Source organism: Pseudophryne corroboree, chromosome 6 (genome assembly GCF_028390025.1).
Source record: "Pseudophryne corroboree isolate aPseCor3 chromosome 6, aPseCor3.hap2, whole genome shotgun sequence".
NCBI classification, from domain to species: domain Eukaryota; kingdom Metazoa; phylum Chordata; class Amphibia; order Anura; family Myobatrachidae; genus Pseudophryne; species Pseudophryne corroboree.
The window spans coordinates 584026767-584047870 of NC_086449.1; the positions used below are offsets into that span (position 1 = coordinate 584026767).

The 21104-nt window shown below is 42.8% G+C and overlaps 1 protein-coding gene across 8 annotated transcripts in view; it reads left to right on the forward strand.

The window, feature by feature from the left end:
- UNC5A (unc-5 netrin receptor A) overlaps window positions 1-21104 on the forward strand; it is a 526593-nt gene that overhangs the window by 398942 nt on the left and 106547 nt on the right. For all 8 annotated transcript variants that reach the window (XM_063927930.1, XM_063927923.1, XM_063927924.1 and 5 more), the window contains 2 exons: window positions 5129-5232; window positions 20402-20582. In XM_063927930.1, coding sequence (XP_063784000.1) covers window positions 5129-5232; window positions 20402-20582 — 285 coding nt within the window. The remainder of the gene's footprint in view (window positions 1-5128; window positions 5233-20401; window positions 20583-21104) is intronic.

Genomic DNA, 21104 nt, shown 5'->3' on the forward strand with positions numbered 1-21104 from the left:
TCATGTATCATGCCTGCCGCGGCCTCTGCTGCCCTCCAAGTGTCTCAGCATATAACTGTCATCTGGCGTCTCCTGTCCTCCGCGGCCGGCGCCGCCATTATCATTATGTTTGCACATTTCATTTCAAACCAGTTTTCCCTCCAGGTTCCAGCATGGGCGCAGCCATGTTGGATTTGATCACATGCTCCAATTCCTCCAATCCACCGTCTCTGGAATCTGCATAATTGCCTAGCCAATGCCTGCATAGCAGCAGGTATAAGTATCCTGTGTCAGATAGATGTCAGTGCTTTGAATGTCATACCTTGTTCCAGTCTCTCTCTCCTGTGGCTTGTTTTTCCAGGTTCCAGTTCCTGTCTCCAGCATCCACAAAGAGACCCGCACCTGCTTTCCATCTTGCAGTGCAGCCTGACTCTACAGCCTTCCGTGGCTGTCCAATTTCCAGCTATCTACTATCTGCTTCTAAGCAGCCAGCTTTCAACTGATTCCAGCTTCTACCAAACACCGGTGCTGATCCAGCGGATCCTATCTTACCAGCAGTATCCACTACCACCGGTAATCATCTTTCAGCTATTCTGTTTCTACGCTCCCTAGCATCTCACATCATTCACTCTGTGTTTTATCACCTGGCTGGTTCCATCCAGCATCCACTCCGTGACTTTAGTACCTGGCTGATTCCATTCAGCATCCACTCTGCATTTCATCACCTGGCTGATTCCACTCAGCATCCACTCCGTGTCTTACCACCTGGCTGGTTCCATCCAGCTGATACAGCAGCATACTCAAGTTACAGATTCACCTGCTACAACTACTGGCATGTTCCTCAGCTATTTCTACAACTACAACCAGGCCTGGTAAGGTGATTCCATCAAAGGACTTTTACATCTGTTCTAAACCTACCAGTGCTCTGAGAAACCTTCTATGGTTATGTATTCCAGGAACTGTGTTATTTGCCACTGTCTTTGCTAAACTTGAATACTGCTTGTTATCACACGGAGTCTGTTAATAAACTTTTATTTTGAATTTTAAACTGGTTGTCATGGTCACACCTTCGGGTAATCATTCTGCACTTACATGTCCAGGGGTCTGATTAAACCTCCCAGGTTTCATTTCATCTCAGCCCCTACAACTGAGGCTTCCTCTCGTCAGCCTAAACCCTCAGTTGTGACAATCACTTTCTTAGCATCCTGCCGTCTGTCAAGATACACCTCTTTGTCATTATTATTTTGAGTCTGTTTGTATTTCCTAAAAGCCAGCTTTTTTGCTTTCACACTAGTTGATATTTTGTGAACCACACTGGCTTCCTTTTCCTGGTGCTTTTCCTTACCCTTTTGATACAAAGGTCTGTTGCCCTTAGTACTGCCCTTTTCAGCTTTTCCCACCTCTCCTGCACTCCTTCCAAGTCCCTCCAGCCCGCCAATGAATCACTTAAACATCTCCCAATTTTTGCAAAGTCAGCATTCCTAAAATCCAACACCTTTGTTTTTGTGTGACAGGAGTTGGATCCTATCTTTATACTAAACCATACTGCTTGATAATCACTGGATCCCAGGTGCTCACCCACATATGTGTCTGATATCCTGTCACCATTTGTGAGAATTAAATCTAATATGGAGTCTTTGCGAGTGGGCTCCCTCACCAATTGCTTGAGAGATGCTCCCTGTAAGGAATTTAGAAATTTGCCACTTATAGCTGAACTAGCAAAAGACCCCTCCCAATTTACATCAGGTAAATTAAAGTCTCCCATTATTATGACTTCTCCCTTTAAAGCCATTTTAGTGATGTCCAACAATGGGTTCCTGTCCAAATCCTGTCCCTGGCCTGGTGGTCTATATATCACCCCAATGCGAATAATATCCTTCTCCCCTGTTTCTATGGTGACCCAAAGGGCCTCAGTTTTGTCTTCAATATTTTGTATTAAAGTAGCATTTATGTTTTTTTTCACATACATTGCTACCCCTCCTCCGATTCTTCCCATTCTATCCTTCCTAAATAAATTGTATCCTGGTATAGCAATGTCCCAGTGATGATTCTCATTGCACCATGACTCTGTAATTGCCACAATATCCAGGTTATCCCTTGTCATTATTGCAATTAGCTCTGGAATTTTGTCTCCTAAGCTCCTAGCATTTGCACACATAGCTTTAAGAATTTGGCCTGTGCATCTGTTACTAGTAGACATGTCAAGAAAGTACAAAATAAATGACAAGTTTAAAGTTAAAATTACTTGTTTGGCGATGTTGCTCAGTGTTTGTTATTGTTTTCTTTTACTAATAAGTAATCATACTCTGTGCTTTACACCACGACTACACCTCACTAAATATAAAGATATAGTACACCTGACCACAATGGCCAAATGTTCAAAGAGGTAAACACCAGTCAGCATGCAATAATAAGCTGTTTCACCGAGCAACTTCCCCACACATGTAATGACAATTACAAGAAAATCATTACATCAAAAAACATACATGAGTTTGTATAAGAGAGAACTGTAGTGAGCAGATTGGGGATGCCTTTGCATTGGTTTAAAAAAAAAACAGATAATATGCATAAGATGAATAACATACTTTTAAGGCATTAAGGCAGTCCATTTGTGGTAATGTTGATGTGTTGATATATCCCTTCTGTTTTCCTTCGGTTTAACGCAGGTATAACGCTTATTTTATAATAACACTTTTATGTCAGCACTTCTATGGAAGCACTCCCAGCCGATGGCTTCCAGCCTTAGACTAGACATTAAATAGGAACAATTGTCATGTGAATGCAATGATTGCAAACTCCTCCCTTCTTCTTCATTAAACACGTATATATTTTGTGTGCATCATTTTGAATGCTTTGTTTTCTTCTTTCATTTGTACGCGAGAAGAAAGATTATAAATCCGCTGAATTGTAGAGGAGTTTTATTTGTAATTTAAATCAAACCTAGCAGCAAATGCATTTTACACTATCAAAGCAAATGCTAAATAACGTCAATTGTGTTTATGACCTGGTTGGGTGGAAGTGTATCTGGGTGTAAGTACGCCTGGTGTAAAGCTGACACATAGGCTACTGGTGTGGAGATGGATGCAACTTCAGGTACCAGCATATGGCATTGTTACATCTTTTTAGAGCTTTCTTTATACTCTCATATACGTCCAATTTCCTCTAGTGTGTGCTATTAAACATGTACAGTGCAACCTGAATGAAATATACCTGACAGATAAGGTACGTCACATACTGTATGAGCTGCCTGCAATGCTTTCCAGGTAAAATCATCAAAAATCAACTTCTTCGGATGAAATCTAGAACTAGATACAGTTCATTTTTAGAAAACGTAGTTTCTATGGAAACTTCTAAATTATTTTATAAAGCACTTGTTTGATGCATTTAAATATAGCATTTATCACTTGCCGTTCCTCTAGCATAGAATTAGTTCATCATCACACATTGGTATAATACAGTAGAGCAATATAAAAATGCTAGGGATAGACATAAGGATATCCTTACGAAGAACTGAGGGCAGTAACCTATTAGCCCCAATGCAGTTTCGGCCGATCAAAATGGCCAGATATTGCAATTAATGGCTGATGAGTACTATCGTGGTATCCAATTAGAGGTTATTTTGAGGTGCCGAAATTGGACTCGCAATCGCATGAAAACACATGGGATCGGGGATAAGTCCCACAATCCCATGTGTTACCTCGGCTCCAGCGGCTGCTTATCGGGGATTATGCTTCGGGTGCCTGATACAACTGAAGCATAATCCCCACTAAGTGCCAGCATCAGGGCTAAAAGGATAGCCCCAGATGATCCCAATAGCAGCGGTAAAGTACTGCTGCTAATAGGATACAGCCCTAAGAATCAAATAAGAATCAAATAGGGTTTGAGGTTACCATTAGGTTATAAAGGCAGACTACAGATGTCTCCTCATAGATCTAGCATCAATACGCCATGCACCGCGAGATGTGTGGCGTGAGTGAGCGGGCAGTTCCTGGGCAGCTCTGCTAACGTCTGGCGTAATGTAGCATTTTGTAAGCAGATACAGCCACAAGATCTCTGCATTGCTGCTATTATATGTTTGTTTTTTTCTTGTCTGGATTAGTCACCCCCTTGCAAGGACCTGTAATAGACTAATGAACTGGTTTCAGCAGCTTGCCATTTCTGTGTATCACTGAGCCCTATAACATGCAATCAGTTTTATTGACCTAACAAAACTATTACTATAATGATACTATAACTATTTTTTTTCTATTGCTTTCTTAATATTTTTCCATTTAAAAAAAAAAAACATCACAAGATCACATAGTGACATGACTTTGTCCATACTAATATATGCCCCCAGAAATGGGTGATAGCATGCCCTGCCTTGGCATCAACAGATATATATCCCAGAATGCAGTAGAAATTTCTTACTGTGGTCCCATGTCACTGTACTTGTGTCACCTCACTCATCTGCCCTGCAAATTGTCATTTCCTCTGGACACGTGCCCACATAATAGCTTCTAACTGCTTATCTTGAAAGCACAGAATTAGGTGTTTCGTAAACTGATTTGGCTGTTGATAATCCCGTGCCTGGTGTCTGCTCCTTCCCTACAGTAAATACAAGCAAGCATTTCCTTTGCCCCAAACATGGTTGTCAGGCTCCTTTTAGACTACTAAAAACAAACGAGAGAAGACAGGTGAACAAAGAGGTGGCCCTTGTTATTTCTGAGCTGGTGCATCTTGCCACAGGGTGCCAGTATAGCAGTGCTATAAGGGACTCTACATCCCACATCAATTTCTGTCACTAGCAATCCTGCCGTGTGAGCTAGAAGCAGGGATGCAGCATTGAGAAACAAAAATGTACATGAACAGGCTAAATGAATGTGGAATCCAGTTTATATTAGACCTGCGTACCCCAAGGGGAGGAGAAGGCACTATGTATATATCCTTTTCTGTCACTCTCTATCACTGTCAGCCTGTAATGTCTGGTTATACAGAGCTGGCAGGAGCTACAGCACAGAGCCAATAGTAGCTGGTTCCATTCCTCTCCTGAAACACTCTGCTGCTAAATAACCTGCTATTGTTGGTGCATCTCTTATTATTCATATACTGTATTCATATTTAACTCTGCTATATTTTCTTTATCTCTGTTTTTTTTTTCATCGCTAAGTTCTCAGGAAGAATTTTGAGAGGGAGCCAGTATCAAGGGAAGTGTTTCTGGATCAGGAGGTGACTTTGTTATGCCAACCACCTGAGGGAATTCCTACTGCAGAGGTGAGTGCCACAAAAGTGTCACCAAACATTACTCCTCGGCGTGCATTCCTTACACATAACTAGTTGTCAAGGGGAGTGTGCGAGAATTAGTTTTATCCTGTTCCCCTGTCACATATCACCCCAGATCCTACTTAGCATCTGACTTTATCTGCTTTTGTAGCAGGCAGCATAATATAGATTATGCATATAATTATGTAAACATTCTGCCATGTACTATCACAGATCAGATAGGCACAAACAACTTGTGAATTTATAAAAGGCTGTCAGTGTTTAAGGGCATACGGCATAGGGAGTTAATTACCATTTACAATGTATAGTCTGCTCTGACACCATTGCTTTGATGCATGCACTTAAAATTATCTGTGCGTTTTGTTTCTTGCTCTCTAAAAATGCATTGACATGATAATACAGTAACAATAGAAAAAGCCATTTTCATAAAACGCAGAAAGCAATGACAAAAGATAGACAGAGATAATAAGTAGAGGAGAGAGGGAGAGAGAGAGAGAGAGAGAGAGAGTTGGCGCAGAAACCAATTTAAAAAATAAATGAAGACATATAATGAAATACCGGGTGTAGTAGGGTATGCCGGCGGCCAGCACACCGGCGCCGGAATCTCGACCGCCGGCATACTGAAAACTGGGTGAGCACAAATGAGCTCTTTGCGGGCTCGCTACGTGTGCCACGCTATCTGTTCTCCCTCCAGGGGGGTCGTGGACCCCCAAGAGGGAGAAAATCGGTCGGTATGCCGGCGGTCGGGATTCCGGCGCCAATATGCTGGTCGTCGGGAGCCCAGCCGCCGGCAAACAGAAGACCACCCTGAAATACCAACACAAGGTTTTAGTTGTTGTCGATTATAGTTAATTTACAAAAAGAAACAGTGATATGGAGGCTAGTGAATTAGTTAAAGTAGTTAAAGCAAATTGTAGAAACTATGGCTTCATATGGGCTGGGGATGGAATCCCGGCGGCCGGGATCCCGAAGATCAGAATGCCAACCCCGGGATCCCTGCCGCCAGAATGCCGGCAGTGGGGCGAGCACTAGAAAGCTCCTTGCGGCCTTGCTGCGCTTGCCACAGGTTCTATTCCCACTCTATGGGTGTCGTGGACACCCAAGAGTGGGAATAGCCCTGTTGCTGCTGCCAGCATTCTCGGCGGTCGGGATCCCGGCGTCGGTATGTTGAACGCTGGGATATTGACTACATCCCCTTCATATAACATAAGCGAACATAAAGGGCCTACGCAAATGTATTAGAATCTGCTATTTTATTCAAATGTAGCTCAAGTGCATTGGTAGATTAATTGGCTTTATACAGTTTATGAGACAAAGCATACAAGTATTATGGTTTCGATAGGACACTACCTGTGCCTTATTATGGTTGTAGCAGCAGAAACATATTATTTTTTATTCACAACAGAACATAAACAGAACATATACCAATTAGCCCTGCTACTCTGAACAATAACCTGCACTGCAGGATGTCTCACTATACTCTCGCCTACTAAATAGACTGAAACAAATACAGAATACCATTTTTAGCTGCATCTTACTATAGATCCTGAAGGAGTCCTACGTGGTAACTTCAACTTTCAGTATCGAGCTTTACCACACTCAAAGCTTGCTTCACACATGAAAAGAGAGAGCTACAGCTTATGACCAAAGCCAGCAACGCCACAACGGTACTGAATTACTGCAATAGGAGCCCGCTTGTAATTTCCCCCACTCCACTCTAAGAACCTGAGCATGGCATACACTCCAACTGCACCTTTTTTTCATGTACAGTACCTTTTTTTTATGGTCTGTACCGATTTTTGGCTCTCCAAACTTCCACTGAAAGTATACGAAAAAGGGCCTCTCTTTTCGAATTTGTACCGATTTTTATGTGTAAAATGTTGGAGGGTATGGCATGGATTCAGAGAAAGTGGAAATAAAATCCACCAGTTTTATACAAAATTATTTTACATGTAAAACAGAAATCATAGGAAAACATACCTTACCACATGACTTCCTGACCCCATTCTTACATGCCTGATCTGATATGACTGATGTCGTATAAGCTCCCATGTTATACTGCATGCTAATAGTCACTGGCTAAACTGAAAACAGTTTCTGTCACTCAGAAACAATAACTGACTCTTGGTCAAGTACAGGCAAACGCTCGTTGAAGTTTTTATTGGAAGGCATGTTTTTCCCCCATAAATTCCCTGCAACAGTCAGAAATATTTTCCCAGTACAGTATTTCACTATGCTTAGTGGACGAAGCAGACCCTGGGCCTACACACCTACAAACATTGTCCACACATCCCTGTTTTGAAGAATGGTGCTGGGTTGGGGGGTGCAAGCCATATTGCAAGACCCCGTCTGCACATGCACAGAATGATCTTGTACATATACAGACCGCTAGCCATTTGTATGTAAACCACAGACTTCCAATGTAATTATACACTTAACTCCAGCCTTCTAATAACCAGTCTCTCTGGTAATTGTGGTAGAATATTACCAAAAATAGTAAATTTACTGTTTGGCTCTAATAATTAGCAACATGTTCTTGGCAACACAATCATTAGCAGCAGTGGCCTGTGCCATCCTGTTAGCTTAAATTGCCTCAGCTTTTTGTTGTTGTTGTTATTATTATTATTAATATTATTATTATTATTATTATCATCCTTTATTTATATGGTGCCACAAGGGATCCACAGTGCCCATTACACAGTACATAATCAATTGAGCAAACAAGAAAACAGCACTTATAGTTCAAGACAATATAGGACAGGTATAGAAAACCCGGGGTTAGGTGCCATCAAAGGGAGTAAGGAGTATAAGATTGTGTAAGTAAGAAAAGGATAGGCACATAAGGAAAGAAGTCCCTGCTCTTGCGAGCTTATAATCTAAAAGGTGAGGTGCTAACAGACCAGAGTGACACAGAAGGGGTAGACAGTGAGCATAGACAAGAGGGTTAGGAGGAGAGTTGGCTGGGTTTGGTGAAGAAGTGGGTCTTGAGAGCCCGTTTGAAGTTTTGTAGAGAGGTGGATAGTCGGATGGGGAGAGGTAGAGCATTCCAGAGATAGGGAGCAGCATGTGTAAAATCTTGTAGGTAGGATTGGGAGGAGGTAATCAGTTGGCATTAGCAGAGCGAAGAGGACGGGTGGGAATGTAAAGAGAGATAAGGTCAGAGATGTAAGAGGGAGAAGAGTGGGTGATGGCTTGGTAGGTGAGTGTGAGAAGCTTGAATTGGATTCTGAATGGGAAGGGTAGCCAGTGAAGGTCCTGCAAGAGAGGGGATGTGGATGTAGTACGTTTGGTGAGGAAGATGAGACGGGCAACAGCATTGAGGATAGATTGGAGTGGAGAGAGGCATTTTTTAGGGAGGCCCGATAGGAGTAGATTGCAGTAGTCCAATCTGGAGATGACCAGTGAGTGGATGAGGGTCTTAGTAGCGTCCTGGGTGAGAAAGGGTCTGATCCTGGAGATGTTTTTGAGATGGAAATTGCAGGTTTGTGAGAGGTACTGAATGTGTGGTTTGAGGGAGAGAGAGGAGTCAAGGATTACTCCAAAACATCGCACTTGGGGGCTAGAGGAGATAGTTGTGCCATCAATGGATAATGAAATTGTGGGAGGTGAGGTTATGTGGGAGGGAAGATGATCAGCTCAGTCTTAGACATGTTAAGTTTAAGAGAGCGCTGGGACATCCAGGAGGAGATAGCAGAGAGACAGTTGGAGATATGAGTGAGGAAAGCAGGGGAGAGGTCAGGGGAGGAAAGGTAGATTTGAGTATCGTCAGTGTAGAGATGATATTTTAAGTCAAAAGAACTAATGAGCTCACCTAATGAGGATGTGTAGAGAGAGAAAAGGAGAGGCCCAAGAACAGAACCTTGGGGGACACCTACTGGTAGAGGAAGTGGGGGAAGGTGGAGTCATGAGAGCAGACAGAGAAGGAACAGTCAGAAAGGTAGGAGGACAGCCAGGAGAGAGCAGTATCACGCAAACCAAGTGAGTAAAGGATTTACAGGAGTAGAGGGTGGTCTACAGTGTCAAAAGCAGCAGAGAGGTCAAGGAGAATAAGCAGAGAGTAGTAGCCCCTGGATTTAGCAGCAAGGAGGTCATTGCAGACTTTCGTGAGGGCAGTTTCAGTGGAGTGCTGAGGACGGAAACCAGACTGGAAAGGGTCAAGCAGGGAGTGGGAAGAAAGAAAGACAGTGAGGTGGTTGTAGACAAAGCGCTCAAGGAGTTTGGAGGAAAAAAGGGAGAAGAGAGATGGGTCGGTATTTGGAGAGATTGGTTGGATCAAGGGTAGGTTTTTTAAGAATAGGGGAGACAAGTGCATGCTTGAAGGCAGAAGGGACAGTGCCTGATGAGAGTGAGAGATTGAGTAGATGGGCAAGATGGGAACAGGCAGAAGAAGAGAGGAAGCGGAGAAGGTGGGAGGGAATAGGGTAAAGTGGGGAGTTGGAGGGGGGTGAGGACCGGATGAGGACCATGACTTCCTCTCCAGATACAGGGAAGAAAGATGTCAGAGTTGGTAAGAGGGAAGGATAGGGGGGTCGGGAAATGGAGGAGGGGGGTTGCTCAGGTTCTGGTGGGATGTTATGTCCTGATGAATGGAGTCAATTTTGGATGTGAAGTAGGAGGCAAAGTCAAGAGCAGAAAGTGAAGAGGGGAGTTGAGGCGGGGTGGGCAGAGGAGCGAGTTGACAGTGGCAAAGAGGCGCCGGGGTTTGAGGATTGGGAGGAGATGAGGTTTTTGAAGTAAGATTGTTTAGAGAGGGTAAGGGCAGCAAAGTAGGATGAGAGCATAAATTTGTAGTGGAGGAAGTCGGCCTTAGAGCATGATTTCCACCACTGTCGCTTAGCAGTATGTGAGCATTTTTGCAGATATCTGGTGCATTTGGTGTGCCAGGGTTGAGGTGTCGATCTGTGAGGGTGAATAGTGGTTGGTAGGGCGACAGAGTCAAAAGTAGAGGTAAGGGATGCATTGTATAGGGAAGTAGCTTGTTCAGGGCAGGAAAGAGAGAGAATAGGAGAGAGCAGCGAGTCAAACAGGGAAGATAGGGAAGTGGTGTCAATAGCCACAATGTTACGCTTTGTGATGGTAGTCTTAGGTGGTAAAGATGGAGAAGCAGATAGAGATAGGTTAAAAGTGAGCAGGTGATGGTCAGAGAGGGGGAACAGGGAGTTGGAAAAATCAGAAAGATCACAGCAGTGAGTGAAGACCAGATCCAGTGAGCTTCCACTCACATGGGAGGTGGAGGAGATCCATTGAGAGAGACCAAGAGAAGAGGTGAGGTTAAGGAGTTTAGAGGCAGGTGATTTTGTGGGGTTATTTATAGGGATGTTGAAATCACCTAGGATAATAGAGGGAATGTCAGAAGAGAGGAAATGAGGAAGCCAGGAAGCAAAGTTGTCAAGGAATTTGGAGGGCATGCCAGGGAGGCGGTAAATGACAGCTACTCGAAGATGAACAGGTTGGAAGAGGCATATGGCTTGGACCTCAAATGTAGAGATGTAAGGGATGGTTCTGGTGGTATGAGTTGCCATGAGTAGCTAGAAGGTAGTAGGAGCCCAACACCACCACCGTGGCAACCCCCAGGTCGGGGGTAGGGGTGAGAATGTGAGACCCCAGCAGAGAGAGCAGCGGGAGAAACTGTGTCATAGGGGGTTATCCAAGTTTCAGTGATGGCTAGGAGATGCAAGGAATTTGAGATGAAAAGGTCATGGGTGGGGACCAGTTTATTACAGACAGATCTAGCATTCCAGAGAGCACATGATAGAGGGAGAGAGTCAGAGAGTGATGTGAATGAGATTATCAGGGTTGCTGTAGCAATGAAGTGAGATGGATTTAGAAGACAGGGATACAGAGGGTGTAGTGAGGGTGCTGGCTCCTGGGCTAGGAAGGGACACTGCAGCAGTTGAGCATGGAGGGAGTAAAGTGTGGTACAGAGGGATATGAGGTGAGGTAAAGAGAGGAGGGAGGGAGCAGGGCAGAGTGGTGGACGATTGGGCCCATGGTAGGGTAGAGGTGAATGACAGTGGGATGTCAGGGGAGGAGTGGAAGTGAGGCAGTGGAGTGGATGAGAGACAAAGGAGGGGAGAGAGAAGGAAATGTAGGAGACTATGGGAGAAGGAAAGAGGTGGGAGCAGGGGACAGAAAAGGATAGGGCAGACAAGGAGTGTTGGGGGTGATAGTGACAGGCTAGACATGGTGTAGTGTGGATTAGGTAAATAGAATGATACATTTGGAAATAGGAGTGGTGGTTGTAAGGTGAACAGAGCAGTAGAATTGCAGAACTGCAGGTGAAAGTAAAGTGTTGGAATTGTTCAGGGGCATTACAATTTGGTTACAGCAGAAAGTTTATGTAGTTGCAGAAATTGAAGTTGAAGGATGTGTTCTAAATGAGAGAACATGACAGGGTAAGCAAAAAGCAAAGGTAATTCAGACTGGATTTGCAAGTGTGTAAAGAAAATTATATAGGTTCAACATGTGCATGAAGATGTTTGTGAATACTGCAAATAAATATACAAGTAACTGAAGGTGAAATTAAAAATTGTAAGTGCGTCAAAAACATGGAAATACAGTGCTTATTGTCCAGGTTACACAGACAGGATTTGTTAGGTGTGGTAAGAAGGTGAACTCACAATTGTGCCAATGAAGATCTTTGTGATCCTGATTATGGATGGAAACTTGATCTTACATATGTTCCTTTCTGCAAATGGGTTGCATAGTGTTCATAGAGTGAAAGTTGGAGGGTGATCAATTTGCATATACAGTTGATATTGATAAGTAGTTCATCTGTTATTTGTGTTGTTAGATGTTTTCGTCCAGTTTAAGTCCAAGCTAAGTCCAGGATTTGATATTAAAATTATATATCTTCTCCCTTTGAGCCTACTCCCCTAGAGTCCTACACCCTGGATCAATCAGCCAGGCTTAATCAGCCTACAATGCTCTAATATGAACTAATACAAACATGTGTAAGATACAGGTTCACTGATTAAAATCATACCCATTGCGCAACACCCACTGATGGGCAATAAAAGCTAAAACAAACAAATAATGATAGGGGAGGAGGCCATCCCAAATATCTAACAATTAGGCTAATTTCTGCTTATAACAATAACTCCAGATTACCTAAGCAAAACAGACAGTGCAATGCTATAGTATCCTAGTTCACTGTGCAGCTGGTGAGAGTTGTAGTAATTGTTTTGATTACCTAAGCAAAACAAACAGTGCAATGCTGTAGTATCCTAGTTCACTGTGCAGCTGGTGAGAGTTGTAGTAATTGTTTTGATTACCTGTAGGTGAGAGAATAAGATTAGGATGAGATCACAGTCCTTAGCCTGGATGGAAATACAGTAGGCAAAGTCCAGGCTTTGATAGTAAAATTGTATATCTTCTCCCTTTGAGCCTACTCCCCTAGAGTCCTACACCCTGGATCAATCAGCCAGGCTTAATCAGCCTACAATGCTCTAATAAGTTGTGACTCACTTTCTGAGCCAAATCCATTAAGAGTACTTCTCCCCTCCTTCCCCTTGAAAAGGGAACATAATACCAGATGATCTATGCATTTTAATATTTTTGGTGGTCACTTAGCCTGGAGAAAGACTTCAGTAGTCTTGTATCTCTCCACTAGACTGACATATTGTTTTGCATCTTTCGGTCCAATTGACAGAAAGTGTTGTTTTATTACTATTTTTATTACTATTATGATCCTTTTTTAATATGGCACCACTAGGGATCCGCAGCTCCCAACAAAGTACATAAACAACTGACCAAAACTGAAACAGTAATTTACAGTAGAAGACAATGCAGGACAAGTACTTGGTATATAAAAATTGCTGCATCAGCGGAAATGACACTGAATAAAAGCATCAGGGTGGCAGAAACCAATGGCTAGGTCCATTTGTAGGTAGTATGGAGTAGAAGGTAGTCTAAATGAGAGAAGGGAAAGCACATCAGGGGAGAGGGCCCTGCTTGTGAGAGTTTACATTCTAAAAGGGAGGGGCAGACAGACAGGAGTGACACAGAATGGGTAGACAGTGAACGTGGAACAGAGGGTTAGGAAGAGAGACAGCTAATATTGATGAAGAAGTGGGTCTTGAGAGATCATTTGCAGTTTTATAGAGAGGTGGAGGGGTAGGGATGGGTGGAGAATACCAGAGATTGAGCAGCATGCGCAAAATCTTGGAGGTGGAAATAGGAAGAAGTAATCAGCAGGCAGGAGAGGTGGCATGCATTTGTGGAGTGAAGAGAGCGAGTGGGAGTGTGAAGGGAGGTAAGGTCAGTGATGTAAATGGGAGAGGTGTGGGTGAGGGCTTTGTAAGTGAGTGTGAGAAGCTTGAATTGGATACTGAAGGGGAATGGTAGCCAGTCTAGGGTTTGGAAGAGATGGGAGGTGGACAGCACATTTGGAGAGGAAGATATGACGATCAGAGCATCGAGGATAGATTGGAGTGGAAAGAGGTGGTATTCAGGAAGGCCAGATAGGAGGAGATTACAGTAGTCCAATCTAGAGATGTCCGTGAGTGGTTCAGGGTCTTAATAGCATCCTGGGTGAAAAAAATGTCTGATCCTGGAAATATTTTGAGCTGGAAAGAGCAAGACTGTGAGAGGTACTGAATGTGTGGTTTGAAGGAGAAGGAGGAGTCAGAATAACTCCCAACACAGCACAATTGAGGGGTAGAAAAGATAGTTGTGCCATCAATAGATAATAAAATTGTGGGAGGTAAGGTTATGCAGAAGGGTGGGAAGATAATCAGCTCAGTCTTAGACATGTTAAGTTTAAGAAAGCTCTGGGAAATCCAAGAAGAGATAGCAAAGACACAATTGGAGATACAAGTGAGCAGAGAGAGGTAGAGGTCAGGGGAGGAAAGATAGATTTGAGTATCATCAGCATAGAGATATTTGAAGTCAACAGAGCTAATGAGCTCACATAAAGAGAAAAGGAGAGGTCCAAGAACAGACCCTTAGGGAACACATACTGTTAGTGGAAGTTGGAAGGAAGTGGAGTCATTACAGGAGATATAGAAGGAGCAGTCAGAGAGGTAGGAGAACAGCCAGGAGAGGGCAGTATTATGCAGACCAAGGGAGTGAAGGATTTGCAGGAGGAGAGGGTGGTCCACAGTGTCTAAAGCAGCAGAGAGGTAGAATAAGCAGAAAGTAGCGACCCTTGGATTTGGCAGCAAGGAGGTCATTGCAGACTTTTGTGAGGGCAGTTTCAGTGGAGTGGAGAGGATGGAAGGCAGACTGAAATAGGTCAAGCAGGGAGTGAGAGAAAGCCAGTAAGGTGGTTGTAGACAATATGCTCAAGGAGTTTGCAAAAGGGAGAAGAGAGATGGGTCTATAGTTCGAGAGAGTGTTTGGACCAAGGGTAGGTTTTTTAAGAATAGAGGAGACCAAGGGCATGCTTGAACGCAGAAGGGACAGTGTCTTCTGAGTGGGAAAGAGTGAGAAGCTGAACAAGATGGGAACAGGCAGAAAGAGAGAGGTTGGGGAAGCGGGAGGAAATAAGGTCAAGTGGGGAGATGGATGGAGCAGAGGACCGGATGAGGGCCATGACTTCATCTCCAGGTACAGGGGAAAAGAAGTCAGAGTTAGTAGGATGAATGGAGAGGGTTGGTCAGGGAATGGAAGGGGTGGGTTGCTGAGGGTTTGGTGGGATGTGATGTCCTGAGCTACTAGGTGACCAGGATAATTAATGTGCATCTGTGCCATCTGATATGCTCAATAATTTGTGTACGGCTGGTTTAATGCCAAACCATCAAACCATGCTAAGATTTTGTCTTTAACAATACAGGTTGAGTATCCCATATCCAAATATTCCGAAATACGGAATATTCCAAAATACGGACTTTTTTGAGTGAGAGTGAGATAGTGAAACCTTTGTTTTCTGATGGCTCAATGTACACACACTTTGTTTAATACACAAAGCTATTAAAATATTGTATTAAATGACCTTCAGGCTGTGTGTATAAGGTGTATATGAAACATAAATGATTTGTGTGAATGTACACACACTTTGTTTAATGCACAAAGTTATAAAAAAATATTGGCTAAAATTACCTTCAGGCTGTGTGTATAAGGTGTATATGTAACATAAATGCATTCTGTGCTTAGACTTAGGTCCCATCACCATGATATCTCATTATGGTATGCAATTATTCCAAAATACCTCTGGTCCCAAGCATTTTGGATAAGGGAGATTCAACCTGTATTTAGTTCTTGGTGTCCTGTATAATGAGTACAAAGAACACTTTTTGAGGTTCACCCATCAGGAAAGGCTGTGAAGGTACTTGGATACAAATTACTGCTCAAAAAGAAAAATTTTAGGCAAAGAAAAAAGAGCAAACAAAAATAATAAAACTATTATAAATATCGGGATGAATTTACAATATTTTAAAACAAACATCATAAAAAAATTCTGAAAACCCAAACACATATGAACGAATGAGGAATGACCTAGCAAGAAGAACTAGTCTAAGAAGAAGTGAATTCATGACAAGATGGTCTGAATTTTTGTGCAGTAAAGTTACTTTTATGGTGGCTTATGCATTTTTATGGGTCTGATTTTTACACCTGCATATCTTTCTGGTGGTAGCTGTTCTTTATCAAACAGTAGTTGTGTATGCGCTAGGCTCCAAAATGTCATCAACAAGATTTACCATTAACAAAAGATGTTTGATAATTTTGCTGCCACAGCTGTAAAATGTTGGTGCCTGTCCCACACTTAGGTGGCTGTCAGTGTAGTTAGCTCACAGCACGTCCCTGGTGTAGTGTCTCCATCAGTAACAATGCATATTATCTTGCTTTCTTTTTCTCTGCAGCTTAGTACTTCAGCAAGAGTCACAGGACCCATAAGTGTATATCGATCATATGGCTGTCATCAAGTTCAATCTTGATCACTACTTACACATAAATGGAAGCATGATGCTAGGTTTAGAATAGAACATCCTCTGTGCATGCAGTTGTTGGACCAGGCTTATTCAGGTTTCTGATTCTAACTACCTATCACTGACCTGGTTTGGGGGGGTTGTGGACTCAGGGTTTCTTCCGATGACCGGGAAGTGGAACCGCAACTGGGCCGCAGCAGAGATGGCCGGATGTAAGTCTTCCTCATGCAGGATCAGATCGGCGGACAGGAGGCACGTGCGGACACTGAAGGTCTCCTGAAAGAGAGAACTTGACAGGTGCTGGTGAATCACAGAAAATACTAAGTGCGGGAGGCACGGAGGTACTGGAGGCACGGAGGTGCTTGGAGGCACGGAGGTACTGGAGGCACGGAGGTGCTTGGAGGCACGGAGGTGCTTGGAGGCACGGAGGTGCTGGAGGCACGGAGGTGCGTGGAGGCACGGAGGTGCGCTTGTAGGCACTGAGGTGCGTGGTGGCGCTCGGGCGCTTGGAGGCACTGATGTGCTTGGAGGCACGGAGGTGCGTGGAGGCGCTCGGGCGCTTGAAGGCACTGATGTGCTTGGAGGCACTGAGGTGCGTGGAGGCGCTCGGGCGCTTGGAGGCACTGATGTGCTTGGAGGCACGGAGGTGCGTGGAGGCGCTCGGGCGCTTGAAGGCACTGATGTGCTTGGAGGCACGGATATGCTTGGAAACACGGAAGTAGCAGGAACGAGGGAGCTCTGAAGATCACAGTTTCTGACAGGCAGAATTGATGATACACAGGCGCCGGATCTCTGCCCGGCGTCTGGCTTTGAACCTCCCGCCTTTGCCTGATTGGCGGAGCGGGCAGGTGATGTCAGCCCCGCTCCGCCTACCTGACCTCACTCAATATGGCGGCGCCCTCGCTCCAGGAAGCCGCCGGGGAGACCCACTGACCCGACGCCGGAACCCCGAGACCGCCGGAGGAGAGAGGCGCCAGGCCATCCAGGACACCCGCAGAGGCAAGCGCGGCCGCCGCTGCCCGCGAGGTGTGACACTACCATTCTGGTTCTCACCAGAGGACTGTGCAAGGGAGTGTGAGATGTGGCCTCATTTTGCCTCTCCAAAGAAACCCTACTAGGAGACATGATTATTGGAGAGCATGGAACTAAATATATATATATATATATATATATAATTATTTTTTTAAATCTAGAAAAGAAACATGAGGAGCTAGTAGTGTTCACAAATAGAAGAGGTCAGGATTTAAAATGGCAAAGGACATATGTATGGATTTTTGCAGGCAAGAATAAATGAAACACAGGGTTTTTATAGGAAGCCAATTACTCCGAATGACCACAGGTGAAGAAATGAGGGAATCACAGGTCAGAATGTCTAAGAAAAGTTACATGGTAGAGAAACCCAGAACTAGTGGCTAATGGGCAGAACAACTGTCTGCGAACATGGTTCAAAACCCAAAGATGGCAAATAAAAATACTATAGGAATGCAGCATGCATGGTACAAACAGTGGCTGCTACTTGACAGTGGTATCAGTGTCACAAAGCACCTGTGGCAACACCCACGAAATGACAGTGAAATAATCAGCCGTGTTTGCTACATGAGAGCATTGTTCTGTGAACTGCAAGAACCAGAGCAACTATATCCCATAGTACCCCCAGCATTGTCAATGTAAACATTTCTATGAAATCTCATCATATAATAGTAAAATCTTCAACGGTATTTATATATATATATATATATATATATATATATATATATATATATGTGTGTGTATCCCCAGCTCACTAGGTGAATCAGTCCATTTAAAACCAATAAATCTGACCCTAGATATGAAAGTCTTATATTAGAGAATTGTGAGCAGAGGAGGCTTCAAGCAAAATCATACTCTTCTTGATTCATGAGCATTGTTTTCTATATAAATGGCCCCATAGTCAGGAAGAATTGTCATGTTAACACACTACTCTTGAATGTGAAAGTAAATTTATATCCCAATTAGATTTAGAGGGGTTGTGTATGTATGCGTGACCGGCGGTCACCATACTGATGCTAGGATTCCGGCATCAAGATGGCCGGCGGGGAGCAGGTTGCGAGCACAACAAGCCCCTTGCGGGCACGCTGCGCTCGCCACTCTGCGGGCTCGGTGGCGAACGCAGGTTCTATTCCCACTCTATGGGTGTTGTGGGCACCCACGAGTGGGAATAGTCCCTGCTAGTCGTCATGCCGACTGTTGGGATTCTAAGGGGGCGGGATGTAGGGGGAGGTATTGTGACCGGCGGTCTCCTGACCACCGATCACATAACTATATCCCGATTTAGAGATGTGCGTGGACCACGTGTTTTGGTTCTAATTCTTCATTGTGTTTTGGGTTTGATTTTGGCAAAACCATCCTCATGTATTTTGGTTCAGATTTGGTTTTTGGTTTGGTTAAAAATTTATAAAATCGATAATCATTGATTTTTTTTTACATTTTTATTTCTTTATAAAATTCAAGAAAAACAGCTAAAATCATGAAATTTTTGCAATCCAAACCCCCAAAATCGGATTTAAAATCCAAATTCCGAACCGCATGGAGATCTGAACCGGTACTCTGTTGGAATCGGATCTCCTCAGGAGATCCGGACCAGTTTTTGATTCGGTTGGGATCCACAAAATGTATGTGGATTGGGATTTCTGGGGAATTGAACAGCACATCTCTAGTTAGATTATATCACAAAGAAGAGGATGCATATTCATTAACCTACTTAGTTATAGTTAAGCTTTTTATATGAAGTTATAAAGTAAAAGTTTGGACCTCCTTTATATGTAGCTAGTCCTATTGACAGTGGTGATCTACACACCACATAAATATAATATATATACATTCACATTGTTTTTTTTATAAAGGCTTATATTATGAAGAAAAGAAAAATGCATTTTCTATGTCATATTTCTTTCCAAAATATGCCAACATTATTACGGCTATAATAAATAGACCCTGATGCACAGCAAATAAAACTTAAAGAGCACAGGAAAAACTGTATAACTGGAAGAACGTGCTGTACCAGGCTCACTAATGCAAAGCAAGGAAGAATTCTGAGTCAAATACATAATCAATAAAAATTATGTTTTAGTGATACATAATAAACAGCCAATGGCTTTGACATCGATCTGGCCATCTTTACGCTTATGGCGACACACTAAGTAATAACATTACCAAGGAGGCATATCATAGCACCAAATCAAATTCACCCATGATGATGGTAACATCATTCGTTAGAGCCATTATCTCATTGTTGCTAAGCAGTGTGGGCAGCTATCTGCAGTAGGAGTAAAACAACTACTGTAGCACTATATTATATTACACACTGGAGGGGGTTATATGCACCTAAAGCCACATAAAATCTACAGTTATTTGTACATATTTCATATACAGACAAGTGTGTTTAGCCTATGACAGGAGCAAGATGTTGACCTTAGGATACATAAATACTGCTGGTAAAAGTTAGGAACACGTGAACAGGTGTGAAAACAAACATCATCCTACTTCATGAGACAGTACATACTTGTGTTTTTACTTGTGGTAACTGGCACTCCATGTCAGTACTTATAAATTAAGCCTCAATGCCGCTGAGAACGTGCAGTACATTTAGCTCAATGAGATGCGTTAACAAGGTTTTACAGATGTGTTTGGCTTGAACAAGATATGGACTTCCTCTTTTGTTACAGATGCATGTTTAAAAAAAATGAAGCCTGAACACGTTTGTAAACACATATAAACATATGACACGCAAATATTAATGCAGTATGGTTTCTACAGGCATTTTATGTGTATGCAAATTTACATATTCCACATTCCACTTTTTTAATGCTTGTTATTTTGACTTGAGCGGCTAAATCTATGTCCAATTTAACCATACACGTGTCAGAAAATAGTATAATTCCACATTTGGTTGATTCTATGAACAGAATTAGTGCAGTTGGTGTACTAATGCATTGTCTGCCCATCCCAAATAGATATTGATTCTGGTTGGCCATCATTTTGGTCCCATACACATCACAATTTGTGGCCAATTAGTATACATCAACCTAACTAGTTTAATTGCAATGTGTTCAGGTAAATTAAATATAATTGTAGTCTATACTTCTAACTCAATATTGATGTTGCCCATTTACCCTTCAGTGTTTGTTAATTAGGATTATGGTTTAGGTCATGCAATGTCACAATTTTATTTCAACTATTATCTGTTCTAACCTTGTTCTTTTCTGTCTATTCTTTCTTCCATATCTTACCAACTCTATTCACCACAATGTAAGGTGGAGTGGCTGAAGAATGAAGACACGTTGAACCCTGATGTGGATTCCAACATTTTCATTGGGACAGACCACAGCCTGGTTCTAAGACAGGCTCGACTAGCTGATACTGGAAACTATACCTGTGTGGCCAAGAACATAGTCGCTAGGCGAAGGAGTAATTCAGCAGCCATCACTGTTTTTGGTAAGCCGGAGCTTATTATGTGTAGAATGATTGTCATAAATAACAGGATAAGGATAGCACAAATAGCCTAATATTAAGTAACCTCAACAATGAACTTGTATGAAAAGGCAGAATATAACCACACATTATGATTCTGTAATCCTCTAAATAATTAATCATTATGACTAATTTCCGCAGTCGCCTTATCGTAAAATGCCTTATTTCACAATGGCTGGTGTTAATGCTTATGCTGCATAGAGCAACCTTATAGGAAACATGTTATTGTTGACCTATTCTTGAAACTTTTCAATACACATACATACAATATCCATGTGTGATTGTTGTAACGAAGTACTAATATCTGCTGCTGTATGGGGCTAGTTGTAGCTAGAAAATAATAGTGAATGGTTTGATCCCACCTGATGCATTCTGCATTATGGCTTTAGGCCAAACAACAACAATGTATTGTAGTGAACAGGGTGGGTTGATAACCACAATCTGCTAGCGTGCGCTTACATTTACTGTCCACACTACTTGGACCCC